At 35.2% G+C, this 14,303-nt stretch overlaps 1 protein-coding gene across 1 annotated transcript in view; it reads left to right on the forward strand.

Moving 5' to 3' along the window:
- The window catches only part of GBE1 (1,4-alpha-glucan branching enzyme 1), a 277,752-nt gene that overhangs the window by 51,193 nt on the left and 212,256 nt on the right, over positions 1 to 14,303 (forward strand). Inside the window, exon 2 of the mRNA XM_037059023.1 lies at positions 11,517 to 11,686. Coding sequence (XP_036914918.1) covers positions 11,517 to 11,686 — 170 coding nt within the window. The remainder of the gene's footprint in view (positions 1 to 11,516; positions 11,687 to 14,303) is intronic.

Consider the following 14,303-nt stretch of genomic DNA (forward strand, 5'->3'; position numbering starts at 1 on the left):
ACTAAGTCGAATAAAAGTGGTGAAAGTGGACACCCTTGTCTTCTTCCTGATCTTAAGGGAAAAGCTTTTAGTTTTTGCCCATTGAGTCTGATGTTGGTTGTAGGTTTCTTGTATATGCTATGCCCTTTATTATGTTGCGCGGTATGCTCCCTCTATTCCCACTTTGCTGAGGGTGTTTTTTAATCATAAATGGGTGCTATACTTTATGAAGTGCTTTTTCATCATCTAGTAATATGATCCTGTTGTTTTTGTCTTTCATTTTGCTTATGTGGTATATTGTATTTATTGATTTGTGAATGGTATACCATCCTTACATCCCTGGGATGAATCCCATATGATCTTGGTGTATGAACTTTTTAATGGATTGTTGGATCTGGTTAGCCAATATTTTGTTGAGGATTTTAGCATCTATGTTCATCAGTAATATTGGCCTCTAGTTTTTCTTTATTGTGTCTTTACCTGGTTTTGGAATTAGGATAATTCGTGCCTCATAAGATGAGTTCAGTAGTATTCCCACATCTTAAATTTTTGGAATGGCTTGGAAAGGATAGGAGTTAACTCTTCCCTAAATGTTTGGTAAAATTCTCCTGTGAAGACATCTGGTCCAGGGCTTTTGTGTGCTGGGAGTTTTTTTGATTACTGCTTGAATTTCACTTGCCATTATTGGTCTGTTTAGGCTTTCTGCTTCTTGATTTAGTTTTGAAAGATTATATGTTTTTATAAATTTGTCCATTTCATCCAGGTTTTCAAATTTCTTGGCATACAGTTGTTTGTAGTAATTTCCTATAATCCTTTGTATTTTTGTGGTCTCAGTTGCAATTTCTCCTCTTTCATTTCTGATTTTATTTATTTGGGTCCTCTCTCTTTTTTTGTTGATGAGTCTGGTTTAAAGGCTTGTTGATTTTGTTTGTCTCCTCAGTGAACCAGCTCCTGGATTTATTGATCTTTTGGATTGTTCTTTTAGTCTCTATGTCATTTAATTCTGTTCTGATCTTGATTATTTCCTTCCATCTACTCACTCTAGGCTTTGTTTGTTATTGTTCCTCCAGTTCTTGCAGATGTAGGGTTAGGTTATTTATTTGAAATGTTTCTGTCTTTTTTAGGCAGGCCTATATTGCTATGAACTTCCTTCTTAGGACTGACTTTACTGTGTCCCATAGGTTTTGGGTTGTTGTGTGTTCATTTTCATTTGTTTCCTGAAACATTTTGATTTCTTTGTTGATCTCATTCTTAACCAATTCACTATTTAATAGCATGTTATTTAGTCTTTATGAATTTGAATGTGAGTTTTTTCCTTGAGGTTTGTTTCTAGTTTCAAGCCATTGTGATCTAAGAAGATGCTTGATATGACTTTAATTTTCTTGAATTTCTTGAGGCTTGTTTAGTGTCCCACCATAAAGTCTGTCTTTGAAATGTTCCATATACTTTTGAAAGGAATGTATATTTTGTTACTTTGGGATTAAATGTTCTGTATATATCAGTTAAGTACATTCAGTCTAGAGTGTTGTTCAAAGCCACAATATCCTTATTGATTCTTTGCTTGGAAGATCTATCCATTGCTGACAGTGAGTGTTAAAATTGCTTATTACGACTGTGTTGCTGTGAATACTTTTCTTGAAGTCTTCCAAGATTTTCCTTATATGCTTGGGCCCTCCTATTTTGGCTGTATATATGTTTATAAGGGTTATATCTTCTTGACTGATTGTTCCCTTAAGTGTTATGAAGTGTCCTTCTTTGTCTCTTTTTATGGCTTTTGTTTTGAAATCTATTTAGTCTGATATAAATATTGCTATCCCAGTTTTTCTGTGTCCATTTGCTTGGAATATTTTTTTCATCCATTTACTTTCAGTCTGTGTAGATTTTTGTTCTGAGGTGGGTCTCTTGTAGACAGCATATATGTGGATCCTATTTTCTTAGTCATTCATTTATCCTAGTCTTTTGATTGGGGCATTTAATCTATTTATATTTGAGGTTATTATTGTTGATAGGTTCCTATTCATTGCCATTTTTCCCTTTTGTACTGGTGTTCCTCTATTTTTCTTCATCTTCTTAAAGCAGTCCCTTTAGTATCTCTTGAAATGCTGATTTGGTTGAGATGCTTTCTTTTAGCCTTTTTTTTTTTTTTTTGGTCTGGGAAACTTCTTATTTTGCCTTCCATTTTAAATGAGAGCCCTGCTGCTAGAGTAGTTTTAATTGCTAGCATTTTATTTCCATTACTTGAAATATTTCTTAACATTCCCTTCTGGCCTGTAATGTTTCTGTTGAGCATCAGGTGATATCCTTATTGGATCTCCCTTGTATGTTACTTCCTGTTTCTTCCTTGCTGCCTTTAAGATTCTCTTTGCCTTTGAATTTTGCTATTTTAATTATGATGTGTCTTGGAGTGGTCCTCTTTGGGATCCTATTGATTGGGGACCATCTGTTCTTCCTGGACTTCTGTGATTTTTTTCTCTCATCAAGTCAGGAAAGTTTTTCATCATTATTTTTTCAAGTAGGTTTTCTAGCCCCAGCTCCTCCTCTTCTCCTTCTGTTATCACTCTGATATGGATATTATTATATTTCATGTTTTCCTGCAGTTCCCTTAACCTCTCTTTGCTCTTTTGGAGGTTTTTTTTGTTGTTGTGTTATTGTTTTGTCTGGGAATTTTTTTCTATCTTGTCCTCCAGCTCATTTATTTGATCCTTTGCTTCTTCTAGCCTGCTTGTAATTTGTTTTACTGTGTTCTTCATTTCAGATATTTTATTTCTTATTTCCTTCTGGCTCTTCTGGGTAGATTTCTATGTCCTTTATCATCCTAGTGTATTCCCCAGTACGTTTTTTTGCAGCTTCTCTGGAGTTCTTTGTAGTTTTCTCTGAGCTCATTTAGTATCCTTAGAACCGTTAGTTTGAACTCATTGTCTGAAAGTTTTTTTGCCTCGCTTTCATTTGTCAGTCTTTCTTGGGATTCCTCCTTTCCTTTCAATTTGTGGTTGTTTTTGTGTGTCTCCATTTTAGGTGATTCTTCTTGTTTGTTTCTGTTTCTTAGATTGATCTTCTTTGACTCCCTGTATTCATGGCTTGACTTTCTGTGGTAGCAGACCTTTGGAATTCAGTGGTGCAGTCTTCTCGATCTCCTGAACTTGGTGCTATTGGAATGCCCTTTATGTTATTTATGCTGATTGTCTGTTTGCAACTGGTTTTTAGTTGTTAGGTTGCCATTGTTCTTTGGTGGGTCCTCCCCTCTGGCTGGATGACTGAGGTTGACTCCACCCACCATGTCATGTATGCTGTTGTACATGTGCTGCAAGAACAAAACTAAACAACTCAAGAAACAAACCTACATCCACAAAGTTAACCATCACCCACAATCACAATATTAACAGCAAGTGATGCAGTATTGATGAAGGTATGAAGAGATTAAGACTGTTATAAGAAAGGAAAAATGAATATGAGATGACTAACTGAAAGAAAGATGACTTTTAGAGGGTAGAGGGAGAAGCAATAATAAGAGTATGGAATAGGGACAAGGCAAAGAGAGAAAGAAAGAAAAATTGACATTGTAAGTAAAAGAGGGAGTGAAGAAGGTGGAATGGAATAATGGAGGAGAAGCATATAGTATTAGGTTTAAATAGAAATTATTTTAAAAAGTAGGGATATAGAAAAGAAAAAAATAGAAACCAAATTGGAGAAAAAGATCCTCTACAGTGCTATCAACAATATGGAGCAAAGATTAATATAGTTGGGAGGGGAATAAGAGGGGGAAAAAAAAAGAAGGGAAAGCTTAAGAGATGTCTGCAGGAAAGAGACGTGATTTTGAGATAATAGAGGGAGAAAGAATAGTAAGAGTGAGGAATGAAAACCGGGCTAAAACAGGGAAAAGTTAAAATTTAAAGTGAAAAAAAGAAAGAACATGTTGAAAGAAAATGGAGTAGGAGAGGGGAATGGTGAAATATGAGATTTGAAACAAGAATAGTGAAAATCTAGAAATAAAATTGGAGAAATGCAACAAGAAACACCATATCCATAGCGGATGAGCAAAGATTGATGAATCTGGAGAGAGAGTAAGGGTATTTTAAGAATAGGAGAAAGAATATGAGATGACTTATGAAAAGAAAAAATTAAGAGACTGGAGGAGTGAAAAATTGTATGCGTGTGGAATGGAAAAAGTCATAATAAGAGAAAATACTATTTAAAATGTAAATAATAATAGGAATAATAAGAGAGAAAATACCATTTGAAATGTAAATATGAATAGGAAAGAAGAAGGTAAATGGTGTAAGAGAAGGGAGGAGCAAAATATGAGTTGAAATAAACCATAGTATAAAAACTAGTGACTTAATATGTACAAACTTGAAGAATAAGAAAGCTATGCAGGAGAGAAAATAAATCAAACCATGAGGACCATGGCATGATCATCTACCCATTTTCTTTTTCTGAATCCACCCCTTGTAATGTCAGAAGGTGTCCCAGTCTGGCCTGAGGCAGCCTATGGCCTATCTCCTTCAATTGTTAATCTAGTAAAGCTGTAATCAGCAATCAGATTTAAGCACCACAGGGTTGGACAGAGTAATTCCTGAGGGCGGGACTACTGCTTCCCCCTGCTCATGCCACTTGGAGCAATTTGCTCTGCCTGAGCAAGATGGCTCCTGTAGTATGGGGATGACTCAGCACAGAGATCCTGGCAGCTGCTCTCTCAGTTCTCTCCCCAGAGCCTCTGTCCCCAGGCTCTCCTTCAGTGTCTCTAGTCTACTCTGCCATCACTTTGCTGGAGCCCAAGGTAAGGGACTGCAAGCAAAATTATGTGCCTTGGCCCTTTTAAAGTCTCTCTGTGACTCCACCTGTCTCTCTCTGGAAGACAGACACCCTGCCGCTTTTCACAGCTGGATATTATCTGGGTTCCTTTCCTGACTCTGGTGCTCTAGGCTGGGGAGGCCAGGTTGGGGTTTAGACCACGTACTTCTCAGTGGGAACACCCCCTCCCCTCCCCGCTGCTGGGAACACCCCCCCGGGAGCTGCTGCCTCTGAATTCCCCTCTGGAACTTCAGCTCCTTCCGACGGGATCTCAGCCAGCCTTCTCGCATCTCCTTTGCACTCCATACCAGTCATGTTTTGTTGAAGCAATTTCTTCCATCTGTCCATGGTTATAAGGGTTCTCTCCAGCTATTGTTCTGTTGGTTATTCTGGATGATTTCTCTACAATTTAGTTGTAATTACAGATTGGTTCTGGGAGGAGGTTAATGTAGCTTCTATTTACTTCTCCCCCATCTTGGGTCTCCCTAAGTCAGCAGAATTCCTATATTTGTAATTTTTCACAGGAGGGGAAAAAGTGGGAACAATTCTCAAACACCTATGGTTTTTTTGATGTTTACTAGTAATTAACCTGTGTGTTAATATCTAAGTAAGTGCTATAAATTTTTAAAAAATGATAAATTGGAAACTATATTACAGCATTGCCCTGCACTGAGGTGGAGAAAGTTGTAGCTGACAAGTGAGCACTTGCTGGCTGCTGTGTGGATGGCTCCTGATGTGATTTTGATGATTCCTTATAACCTGTTTCCTCCACTTAGCAGGGGAAGAAATTAAGGAAAAGGGAGGATTACTGGTTCAAGGCAACATACATTATGTTACAGAGTTAGGATTGGAACCTACACTGTTCATCAGACTATGATGATTTTTTAAGTTATAAGATCAGTAGTCTTATGAGAAAACTTAAAGGGCTTTTTTGAAAAGAAAAAATGTGACTTTTAATTTAAGATATCTTTTTTATTACTGAAAGTATATGTTTTGTAATGAATGATGCTAAATCTTTATTGCTTGTTACATTCTTTACCTTGGACAACTTAACATACTTCTGTTCCTCTATTTCTTTATAAAAAGAGGATTAAAAACATCAATGTAGAAATCAAATCTGATAATATCTACAACATTTTGTATCTAAACAAAAGCTAGTTGCTATACTAACTTCATTTTATGTTCTTGGTTACTAAGAACTTGACCTACTTTTTAAATATCCTATAAATTCATAGCAAAATATTAAAAGAGATGACTGTGGTAGTAGAGGGCACAGGCGTGATGAGCTTGCTATGTCCTCAGGCATTTTTTTTTAACCACAGCAATTTTAAAGTGGAATGTGTATTTCTGTATGAGAAGCTGCAGGGCTGACTGACCTTCAGGGAAGTCAAGATATTTTGTTGAAGTAATATAATGCTGTAATCCTGTTTCTTTTGAATTATTGATAGGATATTTGTATATATCTTGTGAAACTTTTTAAAATTAATACTTAAAATAATTTAAACCTCAAATAAATGTAAAATATGTGTTTAAGATATTAAAACCACATTAACAATAAAATTATTATTACATTTAAACCTTCCAAAGTTTATATCTTTTTTAATCAGTTATTTTTCTTATATTACAATGATATATATGTGTATATGTATTTATTTTTACACTAGGTCCAAATTATGTTGAATGTTATTACTTATGTGGTTCAGTACAGATGAGAGTTTCCTCCACATACTGAGTAATGGCTGAATGATATCTGTAGAGGGTAAAATAAAACTTTTTTACTTTTTTAAAGATTTTATTTATTTATCTTTAGAGAGGAAGGGAGAGAGAGAGGGAGAGAAATATCAATGTATGGTTGCTTCTTATGCGTCCCCTGTTGGGAACTGGCCTGCAACCCAGGCATGTACCCTGACTGGGAATCGAATCAAGATCCATTAGTTCGCAGGCCTGCGCTCAATCCACTGAGCTACTCCAGCCAGGGCATAAAACTTTTTTTTATAGGACTTAAGAGAGTATGAGAGTTTGCCTCCTACTATGTCATGACATCTGTACGTCAAGTTTTTTTGGTCCAGTTCAGTATTTTAAGTATTTTGAAACAGATGCCACTGTTAATTAGAGAGAGCTCAAAGAAAAGGCTGAAATTTCTTTGGTTCTTTTTTTTTTTTTTTAATAAGATTTTATTTATTTATTTATCTTTAGAGGGGAAGGAGAGAGGGAGAGAAACATCAATGTATGGTTGCCTTTTGTGCGTCCCCTGCTGGGAGTTGGCCTGCAGGGAACTGGACTACAACCCAGGCATGTGCCCTGACTGGGAATCGAACCTCGATCCTCTGGTTCGCAGGCCCGCGCTCAATCCACTGAGCTACACCAGCCAGGGCGGTTCTTGAGTAATTATCTGATTCGGCACTGCATGCTTGGTAGCAATAGGCTATCGCTATTAAATAGAGCCTGTTGCTTTTCCTTGGGGTTTGTACTCTCCAACGCACCAGAGCCCTTTCTGCATTGCTCTCTGTACTCTAAAACCAACTCCGTTGGTCACGTGTTTTTGTTTTCAGGCTCTCACTTGTTTGTTTTGTATGTTGGGCCATCTTCTCATATTTTTGATACTTTCCTGGCTCCTGTGTCCCTTGGAATTTGCTGTCAGTGAGACTGGGATTATGTCATTTCATTAAAAGTTAATTTGTTTCTAATAATAGATTGAACACAATTTGCATTTTTAAAACCATGGATGTGAATACATGTTTGTGTTTGTGTGTATTCGTTACATACAAATACAAAAAGGAGTCATATGTGAAATACTTTGTTCACACCTACTACTCCCATAGGCCTCTGGGCTCTACTGATCAGATTCTGTGGTTTATTATTCCCTCAGGGTACAGCAAACTCACCCTGCAAATGTGGTGAATGTGGTGATTTTAGGGCGCTTAAGGCCACTGCCTGCCCCAGGCCATTGAGGTTTCCAGGTGCCCAGCATGAGGTCGTGTGAAAATGGATTTACATGCCAATCATAATTATGCCTGTGTTTTATTTATACAAATATATGCTTTGCAGAAAGTTGCTTTTCAGTTTCTTTTTCTAAATAGTTTATATTGTACATATTTTCCTATTAAACACATATCTCTATACTTCATCTTCTCAATGACTGTTGTGTAATTTGTTGTTTGGGTGTTCCACAGTTTAACCAGTCTCCTTTTTGAACAGGTAGTTTATTTTCCATGGTTTGGTGTTATAAACAATGTCGTAATGATTATTTTTATACACATGGGTGTTCTTGCTTTCTTATGCAATATATGCAAAGGGTAAATATCTAAAAATGGAGTTATTTGGTTGAAGAGTGTGATTTTGAAATTTTCATAGCTTATACCAAATTATTCTCTAACTTTTATTTCATTAAAGAGTATTTGAAACTTTTTTTCTGCAGTGCACTTTTTCCACACAGATTATCATGTGTTTATTAGTGTTTTAGGTAGAAAGTAGAATTTTGAAGTTTAGCTTTCTACTTATTTAGTTATGTATAGATTTGAGCATTTTTCCCCAAATATTTACTGGACATTTATATTTATTTTGGGGGGGAATGTTCTATTATATTTATTTTTAATTTACATTTTATAACTTTGATCTAGAAGTTATTTTTATTTTTAGAGATCTATAGTTTATAATTAACTTATAGGCTTTAATATTTATTTAGACAAACTATCCTTTACTGATATGAAATACCCTTTTATGATGTATTTAATTTTTATATATACTTAAGACTATTTCAGGAACTCCGTTTTGTTCCATAAGTCTATTTCAATTGCTGATTTTATAAAATAGTTTTATATACCTGCTACATTTTCTATAGAAGATTGTATAGGATTATGTAGATGTTTTAATGGTTAAGAAAGATAGTTTCAGAAAAACATTTCTTAGTTTTTGCTTATATACTACTTATTTGTTTTAAGTAATTAGAGCAATACAAAGGAGAAAGTAAAAAAAAAGACCACCAAAAAAGTCCTGAGTAATATTTGAAAAACATCATTCTTGATATTGTTGTATGCTTTTATGTAAGAAAAGGAAAGAAAAATAGCATAATAGACAGAAATAACATAATGAAATATGAACAAAATAACTGTGTGTATTAAATTTAACTTTAAATAAACTTTAAAAATAAATAAAATGAAGTGGTCAGTAGAGAAATGGCATCAGATATTGAAACTCAGTTCAGCAGCCTTGGACTTGATTTTGGCTTGAAAGAATTCAGAGTGAAGGAACTCAAATTGAAATAGACAATTTATTTAGAAAATCACAAAGGCAGAAAAAGTGAGCCAGCTGGGCTACATGGGTTTAGGAAACAAGTTACAGAGGTGAAAGAAAGGCCCTTGGAGCTTAGGACAAAGAAAGCAAAGGTGTACATACTCCTTGAGGAAGGAAAGGGGTAGGGAAGGCAGGTGTGTATGTGGGAAGAGAGAGAGGGAGGGAGGGAGGGAAGGAGAGTTTTTTAATGGAAAATAGGTTTTTTACCCCTTCAAGAATGGAGTAAAACCTACTAAGTCATTAATATCATAGACTTAAAATTATTTTAAATTTGGAAAAATTTAAATATTTTTAATATTCTGAATAGGAATTTGTCCCATATAACTTTAGATTACTACTTTTCCTTCTCAGAGTTGTGTTGGTTTTTAGTCTTTATTAGAATGTTCCTTTGGGAAAAAAATATCCCCCTCTACTCACTTTTTTGTAGCTGGTTGTCTATAGTTATTTCTTTATCAGTAGAATTTCGGTAGCTTAAACCTAGAGATGTTTACACATGTGTTTGTGTGTTTGTTTCCCCCTTTTTTTGGTAACACAGTGTTCTCTTTTTGATATGCAGATTTAATGCTTTACTTAAGAAACATTTTCTAGTTTTATATCTTTTATATCCATTTTATTTAGTTTTCATCTTAAGAATCACCAGCTGTCCTTATTTGGATTTTTTTGGTCAATTTTTGCATTTCTCTTAGATTCTTATTAATATGTCCAATTTCTTTGTCTTTTTTCTTCTTCATTTAATTATACCAATTTTCAATTCACTTAACAAATGAGATGCTCATTTTGTTATATGTGTACCTTGTTCTTTGCCAATTCTAATTCATTTATTATTTCCTAATGGTATATTTTGTTTCTCCTTTTATTTCCTTAGGTTGGTAGGCCTAAGGAAATAGAACACATTCTATTGTTCCGTCATTTAATCTCTCTTATTTTTATGGAATTTAAAAAAATTTTGTTTTTATGTGTTCATAGTCTCGCAAATATTTTTGTTGTCTTACACAGACGTTGCTCTTGTTCACATTGTTAAATCTTCAGTGGAGGTTTTTTTTTTTAAAGATTTTATTTACTCATTCATTCATTCATTCATTCATTTTTAGAGAGAGTGGGGAGGGAGGGAGAGAAACATCAGTGTGTGGTTGCCTCTCACTTGGCACCAACCAGGGTGGAATTATTTTTAGTTAATTTGAGGTATAGTGTGAAAGATCTAAAGAAGGCTTCTTTTACTCACCACCCCAGTTTAGGTGTTCTTCATTAGTCAGCTTCTCAAATTTCATATATTCCCTGTATATACCCTATGTGGATTAATTTCATCTTTCTGGGACTTTTATTACTTACTCATCATCAGGGTATGAGGAAGTGCCTCAAAAAGCTTATTGGCATTGCTCAATTGTATAGTTCTGGAACCTTCACTTCTGATACAGCAACTGCCACATGCTTCACTTCTCTAGTTTTACAAGTTTTCTTCTAGTTTCTTCTCCCCAGATTTAGGGGGGATATTAGTGAAAACAGCCATCAGTAGGTTTTCTTTCTTTCTTTTTTTTTTTTTTACCAGTCCTGAATATGCCTCTAGCCTTTGTAGTTTGACCTGATTTATCTTCTTTCCCTGCTTAGTTGCTAAAGGGGGCTAGGCAAACTATAGCCCAGAGGCCAAATTACCAAATTCTGCCTGGACACTTGGTTTTGTAAATAAAGCTCCATTAGAACACAACCACACCCTTCATTTACATATCGCCTTTGGCCACTTTCCTGCTTCTGCTACTCAGTTAACAGAAAGCACTTTGTGACAGCAGAAGCCTAAAATATTTACTGTCTGCTCCTTAACAGTAAAAGTGAGCAAAATCGTGCTGTAGGGCAGTTTTATTTTTTTCATTTTATTAGGGGTTAGAGGTGATGGATATTCTTTATTATACTATCTCAACAAGGAAGTTGCCATAATGCTGATTTTAAAATTTCATGTAATAAAATAAACATTGTCTTTTCTCTCAGACTAAAGTGGTTGAAACTGTCAAAGAAATGTTAGTAGAATTAGTTCATATTAAAGATGAGAATGGCCCTGGCTGGTGTGGCTGAGTGGATTAAATGCTAGCCTGCCAACCAAAAGGTTGCAGGTTCCATTTGATTCCCAGTCATGACACAGGCCTGGGTTGCAGCCACGCCCCGGGTTGGGTCATGTGAGAGGCAACCATACCTTGATGTTTCTCTCCCTCTCTTTTCCCTCCTTTTCCCTCTTCCCTCCACCCGCCCCCTCAAAAGAAAGACAGAGAAAAAAAGAATGATTTTACCTAACAGGCTACCAGGTAAATTCTACCAATAACTGAAATTATTCACCTTAGTTCTTTTTATGATGTCTTTTTTTTTCTTTATTCCATTCTGAGTAAAAGTAAAGCAGTTACTTGATTACAGTAGCTCTTTGGAAGATAAGTTAATTTTGTAACTTCCTTCTTTTGTACTTTTCAAAGGTATAAGCGGTTTAAGGAGATGTTGAACACTATTGGAGAGAATGAAGGTGGCATCGATAAGTTTTCCAGAGGTTATGAATCATTTGGGGTCCACAGATGTGATGATGGTGGTTTGTACTGCAAGGAATGGGCTCCTGGAGCAGAAGGAGTTTTTCTTACTGGAGACTTCAGTGAGTATTAATATATTGTTAATCTATTTGAAACATAGACATATTATATTTCATACAGTTGCTTATGGGAAGATACATGGTTACAAAAATCCCACTTTCAGAGAGAGCCGTAGAAGTTACTGTCTTTACCTTCACGTGGTGCAGGTGTTTCTGCAGTTGCATTTGTGCTCCTGAAAAACTTTGTTCTGTAAAATCGTGCACCAGAAATAAGTGTTTGTGAGAAACACAGTGTTAGACAGACTATTCCAAATTTACTCCACTTTGTTAGCAAGCTCTGAAAAAACCAATAACAATCTGGGTGAAAATGTTGGTGTAAATTAAATCTCCACTGACATTTGCACCTGATTACCTGGCATTGTAGTTCTTGGATCATGTATAGTCTAATATCTTTTTATGAGACCTCAATATAATTGGATATCTAATCTTAAGGGTAAACTTTTTCATCACTTCATTTATTTTTCCTTTCTTCTTTTTTATAACACAAAGGGAAATTTCTCAGTTTTGTTATCTGCACTGTTAATTGCACTAGAGAGTTAACTTGCTGGGAAGCATAGTAGTTCTAAGAGGCTGGGCTTTTGAAGGCTTGCAGTCTAGAGGGAGGAAGGACTTGTGTATAAGTAACTATAAGGCAATCTGCTTAGTTTTATTCTACAAGTATGAATATGTGATTGTAATAGTGACAAGGAAGAAAGCTCAGTTTTGAAAATGGAATAACAAAAAATAGGTCTTTGCAAAATGTTCATAATACAAGGAAAGGAAATATCAGAATGATAAAAATCCATTAGTAGCATAGAGTGATGTAGTATTTAAATTTCGATTTTACCAGACTCAAAGTCTACATACTGTATTATTCCATTTATATGACATTCTGAAAACAGCAAAACTATAGGGACAGAAAACAGAGGTGTCATGGTGTGCAGGTAGGAGGTGTGAATTGATTGCAGAGGGGGTGATGAAAATGTATTATGTCCTCATTATGGTGGTGGTTACGTGACTGTACACATCTGTCATCATTTTTAAAGCTATATATGTAAAAGAGTGAGTTTCATTGCATGTAAATTATACCCTTAGGAGCCTAATTTTTAAAGTTTTGATTGTATAGATATTGTTGAAATAGTCAAAAGAGAATAGTTGAATAAATTTTAATAATGATGCATTCTATTTGATCCAGTATATCAAATATTTTAACATGTATATGAAATTTGTTAGCAATATTTTTATTCTGTCATACTGTATTTGTAAATCTGGTATTTTTTCATTGGAAATTCTTGATCTATATTTAGATTTAACTAGATTTCTATTTTTAAAGTACATAACCAAGTTTTTTGCAAACATAATGAAAAGCTTTACTTACTAAATTGAGCAGTAGTTTTAAAATTTAAATTTAATAATTAAATACAATTGAAAATTTAGTTTCTCAGTTGCACTAATCTTATTTCAAGTGTTCACCAGCCACCAGTGTCCAGTGGCTTACTTACTGGAAAGCGCAGGTCTGGCTTAAAATAGTTGTCTATGCAGTCCCCCAAATTAGATGACTTCAGCTCCCTATGTTTCTTTTTCTTTTAAAAAAAATTGATTTTAGAAAGAAGGGAAAGGAGGGAGAGAAGGAGAGGGAGAGAAACATCGATGTGAAAAAGAAACATCAATGGTTGCCTCTTGTATGCACCCAGACTAGGGACTGAACCTGCAACCCAGGCATGTGCCCTGATCAGGGATTGAACCTGTGACCTTTTGGTTAATGGGATGACACTCCAACCAACTGAACTACACCAGCCAGGGCAGCTCCCTCCCTGTGTTTCTTGAGAGTTACTGGAAAGTTCATTGAGAGGTTTGAGAAAGATCACGTGAGCTGCTGATTCAGATTAGCTTGACCTGGTGATAGTTATGAAATGTATTTTAAGAATAAACTTTTCACTTAAATTATTATTAAANAGTCCCCCAAATTAGATGACTTCAGCTCCCTATGTTTCTTTTTCTTTTTAAAAAAATTGATTTTAGAAAGAAGGGAAAGGAGGGAGAGAAGGAGAGGGAGAGAAACATTGATGTGAAAAAGAAACATCAATGGTTGCCTCTTGTATGCACCCAGACTCGGGACTGAACCTGCAACCCAGGCATGTGCCCTGATCAGGGATTGAACCTGTGACCTTTTGGTTAATGGGATGACACTCCAACCAACTGAACTACACCAGCCAGGGCAGCTCCCTCCCTGTGTTTCTTGAGAGTTACTGGAAAGTTCATTGAGAGGTTTGAGAAAGATCACGTGAGCTGCTGATTCAGATTAGCTTGACCTGGTGATAGTTATGAAATGTACTTTAAGAATAAACTTTTCACTTAAATTATTATTAAAATTGATATTAATATTTTTCCTTATGTACAACATTGTTAATTATCTGTTTTCTCTATGAAGCTGCCTTGATTACTAGTTTTGTTGTTGTTGTTAATAGACAATTTAAACATCAACCTAGAGTCAAGGTACATTTTAACATTCAGTTTTATTATTTTTATGATTATTTATAAGATTGAAAGGTATTGATTAAGAATGTTCAAGTAAAATTTTTACATAAAGATACCGAAAGTACTGTAAGAACCTCAGTTAAAGTTTGGTAGTTGCATTAGG

The sequence above is a fragment of the Sturnira hondurensis genome, unplaced genomic scaffold (genome assembly GCF_014824575.4).
Source record: "Sturnira hondurensis isolate 20B ecotype Veracruz unplaced genomic scaffold, ASM1482457v3 Scaffold0010428, whole genome shotgun sequence".
Classification (NCBI taxonomy): domain Eukaryota; kingdom Metazoa; phylum Chordata; class Mammalia; order Chiroptera; family Phyllostomidae; genus Sturnira; species Sturnira hondurensis.